General features: G+C 41.4%; 1 protein-coding gene and 1 long non-coding RNA gene across 3 annotated transcripts in view; one reads left to right on the top strand and one right to left on the bottom strand.

Moving 5' to 3' along the window:
* The window catches only part of ABCC4 (ATP binding cassette subfamily C member 4 (PEL blood group)), a 246,477-nt gene that overhangs the window by 78,227 nt on the left and 149,227 nt on the right, over positions 1–19,023 (bottom strand). The window contains exon 20 of the mRNA XM_077855182.1: positions 7,126–7,205. Within this exon, the coding sequence (XP_077711308.1) occupies positions 7,126–7,205 (80 nt within the window). The remainder of the gene's footprint in view (positions 1–7,125; positions 7,206–19,023) is intronic.
* LOC144287821 (uncharacterized) lies at positions 11,346–16,626 on the top strand. 2 transcript variants are annotated; one of them, XR_013355570.1, is made up of 3 exons: positions 11,346–11,486; positions 12,178–12,312; positions 12,555–16,625. It is a non-coding gene; the product is annotated as an uncharacterized LOC144287821 (long non-coding RNA). The 2 variants fall into 2 exon arrangements; XR_013355571.1 differs by lacking the exon at positions 11,346–11,486 and adding an exon at positions 11,496–12,039 and having other exon boundaries at positions 12,555–16,626.

Genomic DNA, 19,023 nt, shown 5'->3' with positions numbered 1-19,023 from the left:
CAGTTCTTTCTGGATGGCTGTTTACTTAACGATTTTTTTTTGCTTTTTTAAACAAACTCAAACATCACCGCTTCCCTGGTCACTATGTTTCATTCAAGCACTCCCTGGAGTCACTCTCAAACACTTTCTTTTCCTAAATGCACGTGGAGTTTACTGGAATTGCCTTCTAAATTTACCTGTTTGCCATCTATCTTCTACACTGGATTGTAAATTCCTGGAAGCAGATGCCTGGTTCACCTCAATACACACTAGGACGTAGGAAAAGTGCCTGGAATATGGGTGGTGCTCAGAAAGTACTGACCAGAAGTAAGATTGAAATAAGATGTTCAGCACTGCACTTGACGCACGTTTATAGAATGCCAGCTTTTGTGGAAGGAATAGGGATGGTTTTATTGCAGAAGAGTGTGATCAAATAAAGTTTCACTAATGGGAAGAGAGACTTTTGCTGCTCCTTGAAGAATGAAGAGGGTCCATCTGAGGTTGGACCAAAGGTATGGGTGTTACACACAGAGGAGCATCAGTGGTCTGCCAGCCAGGCGTGTCATGTTTCCTTCCAGGAGCTGTACAGAGATTCAATTTAAGGACTAGGAAATCTGAATTTTACTCTCTAGGCCTGAACTCCTTTATAATACAAATCATCTGCAAACAAAGCACAACAAACCATTTAGATACATATTCTAAGATACCGCTGCTGTGGTGAAGAAAGGGTGTGAACCCTTCTTCAAGTGGTGGGGACAGTGGTGGCACAGCCGGTCTGGTAGGAAGATGGAATCTGGTTATCCCCTGAATGGTCTCACCCTTCTATGACATATTACAATCTCCGGATCAGAGAAGAAAATAAATTAAGTTCTAAAATAAGCAAAGGTACTGGCATTTGAAAGCAAAGAACAAAGAGATCTGCTGATCTCAGAGGATCATAGGCAGGTTAATCTATGCGCCACAGTATTCATGAGACAAAGACAGCAGAAACAAAGAAATAATAAAAGGAGGGTCTTTTTTATAATTACAAAATGTAGAATTATCTAAGTTCTCATTTAAGGCAATGAGAAGGAATTCGCTGAGGAAGAGGATACAGCATAAACACTTAAAAGTAATAAAATTTATTACAATGATCAAGTATCTTTCAACGCTTATCAGATATATCAAGGATGAACAGAACCATTAGAAAAGAGCCGAACACAGGTGGCACTGATTTTATCCTTGAAAACAAAACTAAGCAGAATCTTTCCCTTCCTGAGCTCACTCCCAGCTGATGGCAGTGCCCACGTAGGAACTCGGGCTTCCAGAGGCAATTCCTGAATGCTCAGTTGACCTCTAGGATCTAACAGCTTAGCTTGCCTTCCAGTACTTCTTCTGGGGCACTCTGCAAAATTAGCATCCCCAATCTGGCAAAGGATGAATTGCTCTCATCTATCAGTCTCTGCAATCTGGACTCTTATCCAAAACCTGCTCTAGCTGCTCAGTGGACTCCTAAATCATCAAATCCAACCTGACAGTTTACTGCTTCCTCACCTCCTCTTCTGCATTTAACACATTCATCCTCCTTTGGTTTTTCAACTCCGATTTTCCTCCTGTCTTCCTTGCTATTCATTCTAGGTCTCATCTACTCGCCTTCTCTTCTCTCTGCTTTCTCTTTCAATATGAAGAATTCCATAAAGTTCTGTTCTTGGCATCTAAAAATGCTTCCCTTTCTCTGAGCAATCTTAACCGTCTTCACACCATCACTGATCATCTGCTCAGTGAAGAATATGCAGGCTCTACACTCATCCTATGCTCACATTCCTAACTGCCTGCAGGATTCCTCCACCTGGAGGTCCCAGAAGGTACCCATGATAAGTGAAATAAAACTCGCTGACCATCTCTCTCCCAAGAGTGTGCCTCATGGAAGACCAGGAACTAAATGTTATTCAACTCCACGACCAAACCCAGCATGGTGACAAGCATGCAAGACACACTAAGTGCTTGGTCAAATGAAGGAAGATATAGGCTCCATCTCACTCATCCCTCATCCCAGCATATGGTAGGTGCTCAATAAAAGATGGACTGGAAATATTGGTAGAACAGAAGTCTACATACCACAGATACGTTATAATACAATGTCTCCCTTTTGGAAGCAATGTGGGTATTTTCCATTATCTAGTTGCAAATACATTCATGAAACAATAGATCTGCACAAATACTAGTAAAATATACCTGTGTAATTAAAATTAATCACTAGAGTTCATTTTAATCATTCGCTAAAACTTAAATGTTATCAAAACATTACAAATATTACACTAGCATGCTATCTTTATAAATTAAATCAATCGTTATTTTAAGAAATTTAAAGGCTAGATTTAGTTAGGCTGCTGGGATTTATGCTATGGCATCAGGAAATCAGCCAACCTCTTAAAAATTTGAATTTTAATTACTACGTCTATGTTTTTGTTTCTTTGTTTACTCAAATTCAACATGTTTTGAAGGCCAAAGACCTATTCAAAGAATTCCCCAATCATTGATTTCTCACCTCTGAGGTCCAGATGAAAATTGTGATACTATTTGTATTTCCAACCCTATTTTCACAAAGATGTTTAGTTTTCACATGTGAAGAACTGCACCTGAGCCTGATAGATGACTTGGTTTTAAATATATCGTTAACACTCAAAGCTGTTCAGATTTTTGTGAAAGCAAATAAACAAAACATGTCTGAACAACACTGATAAGCCAGATGTGCACTGCCAGCCACTGGCTAACTTATCTGATAAGCCCAGGGCAACCCTGAGGTAACCTGCAGCCTGTTGTTATTTTGTATTGTATAAATTCTTTATTTCCTAGGACATATTCAGAAATTTCCCTTGCTGCTGGCCCATACTTCCAAAATGCCTCGCTGGTCAAACATGGATCTTTCTTCATTCACAACTGCTCTTCACCTATGTGAGCACAGGTTTGCAAACCCCGCACTTGTGCCCCACAGCTCTGTGGGATTTCTCATTTAACGCAGGGCAAGAGAAAATGATACATATTTTCAAAATTCGCTGTGTCACAGTCTTCCATTAGCAGGATTAGGAATAGCTAACTATCCAAAAACTAAAAAAAAAAAAAAAAACGAAAACACCATATATTTACACAAATACAAATCCTTGTTCAAGGTCAACATGACCAGTCTATCTAGTCAGGTTTTGAACAGAATTTTCTTCTCTCCATCATTTAGTCGATGGAGCAATAAAAGCTGTCCCTGATATCTGAATTGCATCTACAGAGTATTACAGACTCCAGTCATTATGCATCAAATGTAAGATTCTGTTTCTCAGGTCTCTCCTCAATTTCTCAGCTTCAGACTCAATTGAAAAAACAATTAGCTTCTAACCCAATGATTCACATTTCTAAACTCTTGCTTACAAAAGGGAAAAAACTACTATTGTCTTACAGAAAAAGTGATCAAACATGCATAATCTGGATTAAAAAGTTCACATGGACAAATGTAGTCACATTATTTCAGTATCTATTTTATTTTAACTCTCCCAAAAAGGCATGGCCATATGCATATCTTTAGTAAGGAGAAAAACATTATAGGAGATGGTCTTAATTTGAATATTCTGATGAGGGGAAAACTTAGCTCTCAATTCATGAAGGTATATGAGTTTTGGATTTCGGTTTGCATTCCATTCATTACTCTATAAATTCTGCCAAGTTCTTTCTGGCTCAGCAATACTAGATGTAAAGGATATGGAGATTGGGAAAGGGCTCATCTCCTACAAGATAATAAAAGGGTAACTTCTTGATAAGGAAATTCCCAGTCCTTTTAAAACTCAACCGTTTCAATGAAACTCACCTGTTACCTTTGGAAAGGCTCAAGTTCTGAGCTACTCTGCGCATAGGAGGAGTTGCTAGAGTCAGAGCGTTCTTAACCAAAGAATCTGATGTTAGACATTCTAACTGGGGGCCTCCCGATGTCAATAGTAGCTTTTGCTATTGACATCAGAAACAAAGGCAACAAGGAAATGTCCTAAAGCCATAGTGAAAAGGGTGAACAAAACTCTGGAGAAGAGCTCATGAACTGATCACTAGGTCTGAAAGTCATTCCCATCTCAGATCCCAGAGTAACTGAGGAGATACTATTGTTCACACGGGTAATATTCTTGAGACCTGCATGTTTCCCCTGACTAGTTAAAACTCTTACATGTATTATAAGACTGAGTCAAAGTATGTAAAATTTTCTTTTTAAAAAAAATTAACACCCACCCACCTTTAAAAAGGCAAACAAAAGCTAGATCAACTACTTAAGCAAAGCCAGGAGGTGTGAGTGGAGCTGATTGTCATTTTGACCTTGCTTTGCTTTAATTCAGGAGCCTATTTAGAAATGTAACAAGCAACCCTCTTCATTCGGCTCAGCTAGCAGAGCTAATAGGCTTCTAATTAATTTCCAGAAGATTGCTGTTATAACTAACAGGTTTTAAACATTTGGTTGATTGGGGAAAATGAATTGAATATAATGTATTTGATTTGGAAAATTAGTTTTCATTCTATGTGCTTACCATAATAGTGTTTATTTTAAGTTTACATGATTCCATTAAGAGTCCCAGAACACCACCGGGTTGTTTTTATCCTTACAGTGTCCTATCCAACTTAAAAAAAAAAAAAAAAAAATCAATTTACATTTTGGTATTTGTTGGCCTTTATTTGAGGGCAGGTTAAATTCATTTTTGTGGCATTAATAAAAATCTTCACTTGCTAATATAGCAACAGGCCCAAATACTTCAAAATGATCCCAGTGATACCTCAGTCAAAAGCCTACTCATCGCATGCAAATCCTCCTGTAGAAAGGCTTCTACGCACAAAGTAAGATGAACCAGTTACTGCATTGTTTATGAAGTTTCCCTTGATTCCTCCTGACAACCATTTAAACAATGAATGTTGGGAAATGTCCCTCAAAGAATCAACAACAATGGCAGGGATCAGAGCTTTTCTATTTAGAAAATACTATTTTTAAAAGGAGAAAATATTTCTTCCTGAAGGGATTATGGAAAGGCTTATTAAAGACACCTGCAAACAAAACAAGTGACAATAGATCTTTATCATAATTGATAACTGAGTTATCCTTGAGACAAAACTCCATTCTTGGAGACAATAAAATCGAGATTTACCTCAGCTATTAAGAGTCAAGAAATCAGCTAATTGGGACTACCCGTATTCCAGGATGATAAGTCACACCAAGATTAAGTGAGCACATAATAAAAAGGCCCTTGTCTCTCCGGTTAAAGAGAAGTGCAGCTATACTAGGATTTTCTCTCCCTGGGCTGCTGAGAATGTTTTATAAAGAATTCAAGTAGTTTCTAGCCCTGTGTCTCCACACATCATGCAAAAGATAGGCAGACCATTCCAATTACGATGGCTGACTATGTGCAGAACACACAGTGTGCCAGCCACTTTGGAAACTCAACCTCTGCTGAACTAGCACTTGTGAAGAAACAGAACCTTTCTCCCAAATCTTGTCAATGTAATGAGCTATCACAGGGAAAATGTGACAATGTTTTGGCAAAGGATTGTTTCTTGGGGATAAATTACATAGCAAAACCCAGCAGGACACATTTATAAAATACGTTTGCATAAGAGGAACGGAAAAATCAGATCTTCGCAGTAAAAGTACTCTTCCTCCATATCTCTGTTTAATTCATGTTAGTAACAATGCATGCCTTTGCCCAGGGGCTACACTGTTTGCAGTCAGATACTCACTGCTGCATTTCTGAGTGACTCACAGAAATGATGTGGTCATTTCAGGCCCAGTAGTGATTTTTATGACACAGCTAATTTTTCAAATTAAGTAATTCTGGCTCCATTTATAACAGTGGCTCCAGAAAAGTCCCTACGTTTTCAACTTGAAGTGCATCTGGGCATTGAATGGGGGCGGGGAAGGACACATCAGAAGGAAGACATAATCACAGACCCCAGTGGCAGCATTTCTACTTCCAGGCCATACAATGAGTTCATGATTAGACTACTAAAGGAGAGTAAAACACAAATTCAGAAAGTATTAGCAACAGCAGCAGAGATCTTAGAATATCATCTAAAAAAAAAAAAAAAGAAAAAGAAAAAGAAAAACCCACTTGGAAAAAAAGAAACTTCCCCCGCCTGAATCACTGAAGAGTGGGCAGAAGTAAACAGCATACGAAGCATCCCATGGGGATGCCTGGGTGGCTCAGTGGTTGAGGGTCTGCCCTCAGCTCAGGGCGTGATCCTCGAGTCCCGCATTGAGCTCCCTCCCTGCAGGGAGCCTGCTTCTCCCTCTGCCTATGTCTCTGCCTCTCTGTGTGTCTCTCATGAATAAATAAATTTTTAAAAAGCATCCCACGTGTGCCACAGTACTGAGTGAGCAGATGAGGCATGATATGACCCAATATCACTTCTCTGAACCTCAAGTTCACAAACAAAACAAATGCTATATAGAAGGTATTTGTGGGATTGTTGTATTTCACTCTCTCACACACACACACACACACACACACCCTTAAGATTTAGAGCAATCAACGTGTGAAAGAAAAGCTGCCTTAAAAAAACAAAAAAGACATTTTCTGAGGTGACTTTGATCTTCCACTCAAATTATTGGCTTAAATGTACTTGCCTTTAAAGGCTTTGTATCTGCAATAACCGCTCTCTATTGTCCTTGCAAACAAAGTATTATTTTCACCTTATTATTGCTAATCTTTTCTTTGTTAGTAACCACACCTGGTTTTATCCCCCAAAATGGTGCAGTAAATATTTGTCCTTTGTGGTAATACAATGCATAATTTAGTTAATCTGGGCTATCTTTCCGTGAGAGGTGATTGTTTCTATATTATGAAATGTGCTCACGGTAAAGTGAAATTCATGCCAGATACCTGGAAGGCAGATGGAGAACCACTTACCCAGCATGTAGCTGCTTCGAACCAACCTTGACATGACTGCGTAGCCACTCCTACACTTCAGGTATTACTCATGTTAACTTAGCCTCCAAATCAGAGCCACACCTTTCTCTTACAAACAAGGCCTTTACTAAGATAACATGACATTGTCAGGCCTAGGGGCCCACCCTCAGCCCCCATGGGAAGGACTTGAAAGAACAGGAAGTGCAGTTTTCCATCTGAGAACCTGGCATCACTGTGACCTTACCTGGAGGAAATCTAGAAACGTCAGGGGTAGCAAGTCATCCATGTGCCCAATGTCTTTGGAGAAACGATTTAAAATTCTTCCTGCAAGAACAGGATATGAGAGATTACTCATTTCCCCAGATAGGCCTACTTTAAGTGAAACAATTTACAGACAAATCAAAACAATATTTTAAATGCATATGTATTTAATCTATTACGCATTCATACGAAATAAGCTGATGTCAGTGTAAAGAAAAAGAAAACAGAATGATAACTAGAAAGAAGCAAAAATACCACCAAATGGCAGCAGGCAGGGAGTTGAAATTTGACTCAAATTTTTAATAAAATGGAGGTACAAAAGGTCTTGTGGCAGTATTGGGAACCGCTGCTGGATTTTAGAACCTGCTCTCCTTTTAAATGCCATCTAGGACGCCCAAAGGGAGGCTGGATTGGCAAACAAACAATTGCAAAATACATAAATTGATCCAAATTGTCATAATAATTTTGCTTCAGTTATCAAAATTTTACTGCCTGGTACTTATTAAATAAAATGTAATCATAACCTCTCTTTTTGGCCTCACGATGATTCACAGCACCTTACATTTTGAAAAATTTTGGAATCCTGCCTCTTCCAAGTTGCAAGTTTACAAACGGGGTAATAAACCACTATCTATTGCAGTACAACCAACTGTGAAAAACAGACTCATTCTTAAATATCCAACAGAACCAGAGGAATGCAGGCAAGAAAACAGAAACATTACCTAATAAGCAAAGATCATTTCCTGGGGAGCCTGGGTGCCTCAGTCACTAAAGCATCTGCCTTTGACTCAAGTCATTATCCCAGGGTCCTGGGATGGAACCCCATAGGTCAGGCTCTCTGCTCACTGGGGAGACTGCTTCTGCCCCTTCCTCTGCCTCTCCCCTCCCTTGGTGCTCGCTCTCTCCCTCTCTCTCTCTCTCAAAATAAATAAATGAAATATTAGATTTTTTAAAAAGATCATTTATTACATACTGTATATCCCTTTGTAGAATCCAAGAGAACAGTACATCCTAAAGGATTTGAAAACAGAAAGTGAGAACAGATTTGTAATAAATATCTAGTTTTTAGAAGACAGAATTCAAAGAAATTGAAGCTACACATAAACAGACTATATTAGTATAAGCAACTCCTGAGAAATGTGTTTGACTTGCCCCTGAAGTTCCTTTTGTAGTGGAGGCTTCAGGAATCATGCCTGCAGGTGAGATGTGGGGCCTCTACAACTCTTCCCAACGTCAGTCACAGGTGACTTCCTCCTGAGGCCCTCCATACCAAGCCCCTACTAGATCGTGAATGGCCAGAGGCTGGCAGCTGAGCAACTAACTACTGCCAGAAGCTCAGGGTTGCTCAGGCAAAGAGGTGGAGGAACTGGAGGCTTCCATGCTTGGCGACACATGACAACCAGGGCCTCCACTTCTCTGACTCAGGAGATACAGACCCCAGAAACTGTCTTCTTATAGTGACACTTTTGGCAGGTTGAGTGACAGCTTTTCTGAGCCTCTAATAATACCTCCTTGAGAGGGTGATTCTGAGGATTACATGGGCTCATGCATGAGAAAGAACCCAGTCACAATGCCAGGTACATTAGCAGGTGCTCAAAACAAAACACCAAGGTGAGATCACTACTATTGCCCACAGGATCTGAACTAGTCTCCTGGCAAAGTCTGTCTACCAGGCCCTGTCAGAAGGTCAACCTGGTAACATGTAAGTTCGGTAGCTTGAGACTGGGGCTTGAAATTCTGCATTTTTACCAAGCTCCCAGGTGGTGTCCTCTCTGCTGTTCCACACACCACAATCTGAGGGGCAAAAGGTTAGGCGGTTAAACAGATGTGCCTTAGAAACACTAAAATCAGATGGGCAATTTTCCACATATTCTTACAGACTTTGTGAACTACCTCGTTATTTCTTATCTTCCAAGTATCAAGACCAAAATAAGGAAAATATGCATCAAGAAATATTAAAAGACATACTTTAAACATTTATTTCTTCAATGGAAAAGGACTTTTCAACATAGTCAGGATTCAGAACACTGCAAAGTATGGTTCAGCTTACATAATACTGAGACCAACATTCACTTTTGGGCTCTTTTTTTTTTTTTTTTTTTTTTAAAGGTGAAAAGGCTACACAGTGATGATATCTGAAACCCATCCTTTTTACCTTCTATCAGATGCAGGGGTCTTAAAGTCTAAAATACCCATGGGTTGGCAAACAGCAAAAAATACAAGGAAAACACACAACTGAGAAAACCATCTCTCCACACAGCTACTATAATAATTGACCTGAATGTCAAAGACTGTCAAAAACCTAAACTGTCACTAACCCGGGGAGTGCAGAAAATGTGAGATTAGAAGAGCCAAGAAGTTACTTTCTGGCCCCAAGAAACAACTAAGTCTCTGCCACAGACTTAGTTACAGTGAGAACTGTGATTTCAAGTTCATGGCCCCATAGGTATGAAATTTCCTCAAAGGTCCCCAAATCAAATGATGCATTCCCTTCACTAAACACATGCCATGCCTGTTCATCCAAATGGAACATCTCCGGGGACATAGAAGTGGGAGCCCAATCCACTTTCAGACTATTCTGTTAGGCAGGCCTTTCTTACATTACACCGAATCTTGCCTTCCTAGAACATGCAACCCTCTGCTTATTCTGCTCTTACAACCAAGTACACGGAGTAAATCTAATTTCTCCTGATGTGAGAGCCCATCCAATGCTTGAAGAAAGTTAATCATATCCTTGCCAGACTTCTCGCATGCAGTTAGCTGGTGGGGCCTCAATTATCCCTGAGAAGGCACAGTACCCTACCTTGGCCACTGCCATCTGTCCAGACTCAGATGGTCAGTCTCCAGGATGCCTTTATTTCTGGGATTAAAATTACAGCACAGGCATCATTTTGATCACCTCGGGGTAGAGCCACAACACACGATCCCTATCCTGCACAGGATATTTAACCAATCATGAGACCACCAAGCACAATCAATTCCGGCTGCCAGATCACATTTTAGAGCCACATATAATGAAAACTCACATTGCACGGGTTGATGTAGAGTTCTGGGAACAACTGGAATAGTATACATAAACATTAGGATCACAGCCCGTATGACCCGGAAATTCCAGGGATCTATGCCAAGGAGCTAATAAATGATCAACAATGTTCAATGCGGGTTATTTGAGAAGTGAGAAGAACATGAACATTAAGACTGAAACAGGTCTATAATACATTAGGTGTAATTTTAATTTTTTTTAATCAATACTCTTTTTCTATAGTGACTATGCATTACATGTGGAAAAAAGAAAGGGGTGGGGTGTGCCCCACATGGTTGGCTCTGACTTTGGCTCATGATACGAGGGTCCTGGGATCGAGCCCCAAGTTGGGCTCTCTGCTTGGGTGGCAGTCTGCCTCTCCCTTTCCCTCTGCTCCTCCCTCACCCGCCCCGTGCTCTATCTCATTCACAGTCTCTCAAATAATTAAATAAAATCTTAAAGAACAGATTGTGTAATTTGAGCTAGAGTCAATCACTGGTCAGTCCATGCTCTGCCCTCTCTCTCATATGTAGGATTTCTCTACTTCTTACAACCAAGCTACAACATGAAACTTGGAAGAAGCTCCCATGTCTAATGTGGATCCAATTCTTTTTTTAAAAAAAGAAAAAAGGAGGCATGTTTGCATATCATAAAATACTAAGGTTTATTTTTATTGAGGCATATAACTTTGTATCTTAAATACTCACCCATTTCAGCCATACAATTCAATGAATTTAAGTAACGCTACTGATTGACAAACTGCCATCAAATACCAGCTCTAAGACAGTTTTGTTCCTCCTCGTAAGATGTCTCATGCCATTTTCAGTGACATCCTGTTCCCATTCTCAGCCTAAGGCAACAGCTAATCTACATTATTTTTCTATAAACTTGCCCCTTTTTGAGACATTTCATACAAATGGAATCATACCGTATGTAGACTCTTGTGTCTGAATTCTTTGACTTAGCCCAACATTTCTGAGGTCCTTCTATGCTATAGTGTGTCAGTAGTTGTTTCCTTCTGAACTCCATTTAGCACAGAAATGGTCTTGGGTACCAGCACAAAAGGCCATGCCACACCTTACCTACAGGTGAAAGTGGATGTGTTTCATGAACTCTTATATATTAGGAACTTCTTGCTATGTGCTCATGGTTACCTTCATGGAAGATTCTAGAACCTAATTCTTTTGATATGAATGGGTCACTGGTTTGATAGCTCTGTACAGTTAGAAGCCAGGAATGCGGGATCTGGACCAGTTTCTGGGTATTTTGGAGTGTGGAGGGTCTGGTTGGTGAGGAGAAGTAAAAGAACCACTCTCCTAGTGGTAAGTGGGATGTAGAACCAAACAACCTGGGCAGCCCCAGTGCCGCAGCGGTCTAGCACTGCCTGCAGCCCGGGGCGTGATCCTGGGACCTGGGATCGAGTCCCACGTCAGGCTCCCTGCATGGAGCCTGCTTCTCCCTCTGCCTGTGTCTCTGCCTCTCTCTCTCTCTCTCTGTCTCTATGAATAAATAAAATCTTTGAAGAAAAAAAAAAAAAAGGAACCAAACAACCTGTCCAAAAGAGGATAGTCTCTCCAAAAGGGCAGAGAGAATGGACTTGTACCTTCCAGGGTCAATGCCATGTGATGGGGTAATGACTGATTAAAACGAGAAGGTATTCAGGGGAGCTCAGAGATGGTCACCAGGATGAAAAAATCACTGTGCGGCATGAGGGAGCTGGAGGAGCATGGATTTTCTGCATCATCCTACAAAACCAGTTCAGCATAAGATTTCGGAGTTCAATGTAGCCGTCACCACTGATGTCAGAATAGGTCAGACACGGTGGCTCATCAAAGAATGTCATGGAATAGAGCAGCAGGAATTAGGAAAGCATCGGTAAGAAACCACCAAGATTGTTGTCCTCCTCTGACACTCAGTAGCAAGAGCTCTTCACACAACTCATCAAATGCCCATTTATACCCAATCCCTAGCCTGAAAACAGTATGTGATATACTTGTTTCCCTTATGTCACAGGATCGAAGAACATTGTGGCTAAAGCAGACTGTCCTTACAATGGCACCCTCTATGTGGTGTGATGGCACACCGGTGCAAGGGGTTGTCCTCATCATCATCATCAGGGGATTACAGAGCTTTAAGGAAACACGAAAGGTAATCAGGGCTAGTAATTTCCAAACCTTGTCAAGATTCTACGATTCTATAGGGGTGCCTAGAAAAAGTGGAAGGCAACCTCACTCAGCACCAGACACCCAACCCTTCACCCTTCACTCTGAGCTTCTTGGTCCCTTCCCCAGTGCCCTCCCTAAACAGGCTTCCTCCCTCTAGAGGGTCAGACAGAGGTGGCCTTTGAAGAGAGTGTTCTGATGCTAAAAGAAATGTTCAAATCCCATTAGATCAAGCTCCTTGTGAGACACAAGAAGATCCATGGTCCAGCCTCTCTCAGGATGATGCAGTAATATTCCATAAGCGGCAGGTGTTACTGGCAAGCCAACCTGGTATTTGCACACAGCAGAAAAAGAAGACATGAGAAAGTCTACTTTCTCTTCTCAGGCTAGAACCATCAGCAATTTGTCCAAGGAAACTCTGCTCACTTTCCTTCTAATGACTCACTCTTTGCATATACATGCCAAATTTTCTGTCTACTCCTGATCTCCCAGGGTTTCTTGGGCACTTGGCTATCCCTAAGAAACATCTGAAGCTTGACAAATCTTAACTAAACAAAAGTCTTTGAGATTGGCCTGCAAATACTCATGTCCAACTTCTCCAACTTTACCTTACACCTGTACCACAATACCCAAGATGAAATCTTGTAAGTCATTTTGATTTTTTACTTCAGATAAAATACTCCCAAGACTTTGCACTTAAAAAAATTTCACGTATATCCTTCATTCTTTATCTGTCAAATCCAATCCATAAAACTTTAAGTAACAGCGATGAGAAGACACAGAAGAGAGGTACCTACCTGACCTGTGCATCACTGCTGGCTGGATCCTTATTCTCATGGAGGCCTCCTCTCTCTCTCCCATTCACTCACCAAGAAGGCTGTCCATCCCTGTTCAATCCCATCTACCCAGAATTCTCAGCCTTTTCACTTCCATAAGACTGTTGCTGACAAATACAGCTCTCAGGTATGTGCCACTCACTCAACCTCCTCCATCTTTATCAGACAGCCTTGGGAGATAAAGGAAACAGGCATAGGCCTGGCCACAGCTAGCAGATCAAAGAGGCATGGGGTGACCAAGCAACTGACCAGCTTCCAAGTCATTTAGAAGTTTCCTCTCAAGAACTATGAGGTCAGAGAGTAGCAGGAAAGTGGAAAAAGACTCCCCATCCAAGAAGAGGGATCTGGGTACATGCAGGAGCGCCATGATAAAAAGCCCAGCTACGGCTTCTGGAGAAGCGGGCTCTGCTATGTATGGCTCCATAGAATGCTGCTTCCCTTCAATCAAACCTTCCTCATCTGACCTAACTTGAATAGATTCCATTTTCATGCCAAATGCCCTGACTAGAGCTATCACCACAGATCCAACAAGAGACTCACTTATTAAGATTAGTCAGGGAAATGATAGATTTTGTCAAGTTACTTTGTCAACTTACAATTACTAATTACCCTTGTAGGTAACAGAAGTTTTTTTAATCGAAATCATTTTGGCAGAACCTTTTTCATGTGAACTATAGAGTTCTTATCTTTTTAAACAAAAGATACAGAGCATAAATACATCTTTTCTTGACAATCCAGAAGTAATATTCTGAGCATTTGTTTCTAAACATAGCAGGGTCCTTTGGGGATACTTGAGGTTACGTGAGATGCACTCCTACACCCTAACACACTATAGTTTTCCAATATTGTGCTTTCAGCTGACACATTTTGCTGTTGTGCAGAGCATGCCTCTAACCTCCACTTTCCCTTATAGTGATGAGGACTGTGGAGACTCTGCAACTAAACAGGGTTACTCTCAGCAAACACATACGCAATTTTCATGGTCTTAGGCACAATTTTTCTGACACTTTATTTGATGAGAGACTCTTTCAGCTTGCTTCCCTCAGGATCCCCCCAGAGTCTGGGTATACTCTCAGAATATCTCATAAATCCATTCAGTGCTTTAACTACTTTTCAAGTATATTACTCCTACATTCACAACTATGTTATACACTCTCTTTAAACATAAACCACATTTCACACACAACTTATATAATAAAATGTCAAGTGCCCAGGGGGAACTCAAAATGGATTTGCTAATAAAATATCATAAACCCATTGGCTTTCCCACTTTTTCTTTAAAGATGGACTCCTATACAAAAACATAAACAAAATCTGTAAAAATATATATATATATATATATAAGAAATAGTTCTTACAAAACAGAGTTTGTGAGACCTGGAAACTACTCAATGACATCTTCCTGAATGTCAATCAGGCAGACATGATTGGAAAGGTTCATTTTGACCACCAAGCTCTAGTCTTCTCTGTGCTGTATACACATGAGCAAACGCAGCAGGACTAGAGGGCTACTGAGTAAGTGGCATTAGATGGGAAATAGCCCAAAACTCGTAAAAGCAATGCACCAATCTCCCAAAAACCTGATGAAAATGTATATTCTCAGGAGCTCTGAGTGCCGCCTAATATCCTGGGTTCTAACAGGTCCAGGGATCACACTCTGAGTAATAAGGAAGGATTAAGCAAGGTACTGATCATGTTCTGTCTCAGGAACCTGTAAAATAATCTTCTCACCTTTACACATGTAATCACTGCCTTTTTAAATTCCCTTTCTTACTTCTAAAAGCTAAAGACCATTTGTTTCTCTTTCAACACACACAAATTAAATTAGAATATAGGCACTGGCAGGACAGGGATGCTATTTTCTTCAGTGATGTTTCCCTAGGGCCTGACCAACTCGCCTAGCACATAGAAGGTGCTCAAAAACACACCTGGGTGGCTCAGAGGTTGAGTATCTGCCTTTGGCTCATGATCCGGGGTCCTGGGATCGAGTCCTGTATCAGGCTCCCCACAGGGAGCTTGCTTCTCCCTCTGCCCAGATCTCTGCCTCTCTCATGAATAAATACAAATCGAAAGAGAAAAGAAAAGAAAAGAAAAGAGAAAAAAGAGAAAAGAGAAAAGAGAAAAGAGAAAAGAGAAAAGAAAAGAAAAATCAAGCAAGCTCAAACCCATTCTGAATGAATAAATAAAACAAGCCCTTCTGCTATAAGGAATAAATGGTTTGTTTTCAAATTTCAGTCCCTATTTCTAGTTTTGATATTTCGTACAGTTTTTTGGCAGTGTTTGCCCAACTGCAGAAATTCATGTTGCAACATGAAGTGTCTGTTTTGTCCAACTTGTCACTTTCCCTGTGCTGTTGTTGAATCGATGTGCCTATGCTCCTTCAAAGGCTGCCTGAAATTTCCACTTGCAGACTGAGTTTCCCAAAACTGGTACAGCAATTAACAGAAGCTGATGTGACAACAAGAAAGCACTAGAAAACAGGGAGACCTAGTGTCTCAGAGGTAATAGAGGAAAGGGGGACAGCAGTCTCTAGTGCTGAGAGGGTGGCAGCCAGGGAGGAGGCTGGAGCAGACGCAGACCATGTGAGGATGAGGAAGCAGGCAATGGAGAGAAGGTAAGTAGCCTGGAAGGAACGCACAGACAGGATCGGAAATGCAAGGCACAGATACTAATGTGACAGGTAATCAGATACTGAGAAGTTCTGCCCCAACCATGACCTAGGCCTACAGAATTCCTCTAAAGCTAGTAAGTCCCCCTAAGAAGTCAAAAGTTAAAACACATAAGAGACAACATTTAATTTAAATCGTAGTGTTCAGAAGGTGCATCCGTAACCCACCCCATTTTCTTAAAGCACAGAATTTGGTGTGCAGGCCTGAGAGGGTAATGTTAACCAGACGCTGAGGGAGAAAGCCTATGGTTCCCTTCAGACAGCCCCCTCAAAGGTTCTTTCTTCCTAATCACAGTAAATATGGCATCAATTTACCTATGGTTGATGGTTTTCTTCTGCCCACCCTTAGTACTTGCCTTCATGCCAAGAAAGGTTAAATGGAGCAGGTCTGAGAAATGTTTCCTGCTCACTCCAGTGGCAGAAGTCAAAAGAGCTGGGGAAAAGCCACAGCTATACAGAGCTAAGGAGTATAACCAGTGGTGGCAGGAAGAAACCTAACGTTCCAGCATTTCTGCATCATTTGGGAGTTCAGACAGAATCGAGAATGCAGTCGATTAACCAGGGAGCCCAGCTTCTCCTTTAGCAATATGAAAAATTTTCGAGAATAATCATCACACTGTGTCGCCAAAGTCCAGTGGTCATTTGCCCTTTCATACAATTAAGGGATTAGAAATAGTAATTTCAGGGATACCTGGATGGTTAAGTGGTTGAGCGTCTGTCTTTGGCTCAGGGCATTATCTCGGGGTCTAGGCATCAAGTCCCACATTGGGCTCCCTACATGGAGCCTGCTTCACCCTCTGCCTGTATCTCTGCCTCTCCCTCTGTATCTCTCATGAAAAAATAAATAAAAATCTTTTAAAAAAATAGTAATTTCAAAGTTCCATGACATACCTTGACAGACTGAGGGGGAAGGGGTTTCAAAAGGATATGTGTGCTCTTTGTGTAATGGGATCTTTCCCATTTCTTTCCCCACCTGGGAGATACCAGTTAGATTACCCAAATGCGATGACTTGTAAAAATTGCAGTATCTCTGAGACACCAAGGGCAGGACCAAAATCTGCTTTTCTACATACATATTCAAGTTTTCCTTTCTCCAGGCTACCACATCCTCTTACTCTGTAGCTCTACCACCTGGTAGCCAGTGAGTGAAAGTATCTTTAATCCCTAACTCAGTCCCTGCCATTTAGATTTAAACTCTGTTTGGTGTCCCTCAGGGGCATTTCATACTCTTAACGTTGGCAACATGTGACTACGCTACACAGAAGTGAATGTAGTGTCTCCAGTAACAAAGAACGCGGCGAGCACAGACAGAGGTGGCATGAAGTACACGCTAGGCAGCAGCGGTGAGTATCACCAGACAATGTGCGTTCCAGGGTTAGGCAGGGCCAGCCTGACAGGTCTTCCTGGTGCAGACATGGCCACGGAAGGAAGGCAGAGAATGGAGACTGTCCAGGTATGAGGAATGACATGTGTGACAACTAGGAGGAGGGAAAGGCAAAAGGATGACAAATATTTGCCTAGTGGATGGAAAGAGCATGACCTAAGGTGTGCTGAGATAGGAGAGCACTTAAGTGCAAGAAAGGAAAAAGCCAGGTCTTTGGGGAATGCCAAGGAGAACTCCCTGTGGTCAGAAAGAGGTCCAAGTGCTCTCTTCTATGGGTGCCTCTCGTCTTCAAAGCCATGATGGTTGTAAGGAGGAAGTATAGAGGGAGAGGCTGGTGCTATCAGGATGGAGGGACATCTTACATATCCAACCCAGGCTGGCAAAAAGTCTGAAGGGTGCAACAGAGATGCCCCAAGACCAATTCTGTTTCAATCTCCATGTGCAGACAAACCCCCACACCGACTCGTCCCTATGCCTGGTGCTACACATCAAGGAGGTATGTAGTTAGATTACTTCTGGTGGTTGTTTTGGTTTGTTTATGCTTGGCTTCTAGAATACCACTACCCACCTCCACCATAGGACCACCACTAAGTAAGTGCCAGAGACTATTAAACACACTGTACACATCATCTCAAAACTATATGCAACACATAGTCTGCACTTTACAGACAAGGCATGTGAGGCTTAGGGACAAGAAGAAATTAACTCAAGAACACTCAGCTGTAAAGTAGGAAGCCAGGACTCATCACTGGTGTGGTGGACATTCAGAAAATTTCTTACCAACAGATCCATGGCATGGAGCTACTTGACCGGACACATTTGAAAGCTCTATTAAATATGTACTACTAAGGATGAACCAATTAAGTTCTAGGCAGGGCTGATAGAAACAGCTAGTGCCTGCTCCACTAGATGCTAAATACTTTGACTATCATTCTTGATTAAGAGTTCCAAGAAGCCTCTCTTAGCTAACCATAATTAAAGTGAGACATTTCAAATAACTCCACCTCAAAATTACATTACACAAGTTACTGTAAGCTGAACGAAGAGAGTAGCAAGTGGGCAAATCGGTGAGAGAATGAATGTGCACACGGGCTCTAATAAAACACATTCTTGATAAGGGAAGTCCAGGGGCTTAGGATCCAGTTCATCCCCAATCCTGACCTGTTGTGTCAAATCGCTAACTGCTGAATAGTATGGGAGGAGATTAAGCTTGAAGGTTGCCCCAGGATTGCCCCCAGGAAACCATTTTGTTAGAGTAGCCAGAAATGCTTTGCCATAGCAAGTAATCATTATTTTTATATTTCCGAAGGATTGAGAAGAAAAACGTTGGAAAACTAGACCAGGCTAATTCCTTTACCCCAGACCTCACATCACAGTACGTGTGGCCTCATGGCCCACATATGGTCAGGGATGTACAGACCACTGGTCGGCAACAGGTAGAAAAATCCCTAAGACGGTGAGTCTGATGGAAGCTATGGAACTTTTTCACTGGAAAAAGCCCACACAATAGATTTGCATAATTTCCGGGGATTCCTAAAGCATGAACTCTAGGAAGGAGAATGGCCATGGAGTTAAGAGACTCAGATAGCAAACAGAACAGGAAACCATGCATTCTTCTATAACAGGAATGCACCACACAGTCTCCAAGAAGGTTATTTTTTTTCCTGGTGTACTGTGCCTCGACTGTCTTTCAAAGCTGTGTGCACAGTCCCTATTTCCAATCTCTGAAGGAATGAGCCCTCAGGGTTAAGACATGGAACAGTCTCACCTCAACGATGTGTTCCCACAGAGGTGGTGGTAGCAAGGCCT

The sequence above is a fragment of the Canis aureus genome, chromosome 17, assembly GCF_053574225.1.
Source record: "Canis aureus isolate CA01 chromosome 17, VMU_Caureus_v.1.0, whole genome shotgun sequence".
NCBI lineage: Eukaryota > Metazoa > Chordata > Mammalia > Carnivora > Canidae > Canis > Canis aureus.
The sequence above is the reverse complement of the archived record's forward strand: the minus strand, read 5'-3'. Positions and strand labels throughout refer to the sequence as shown.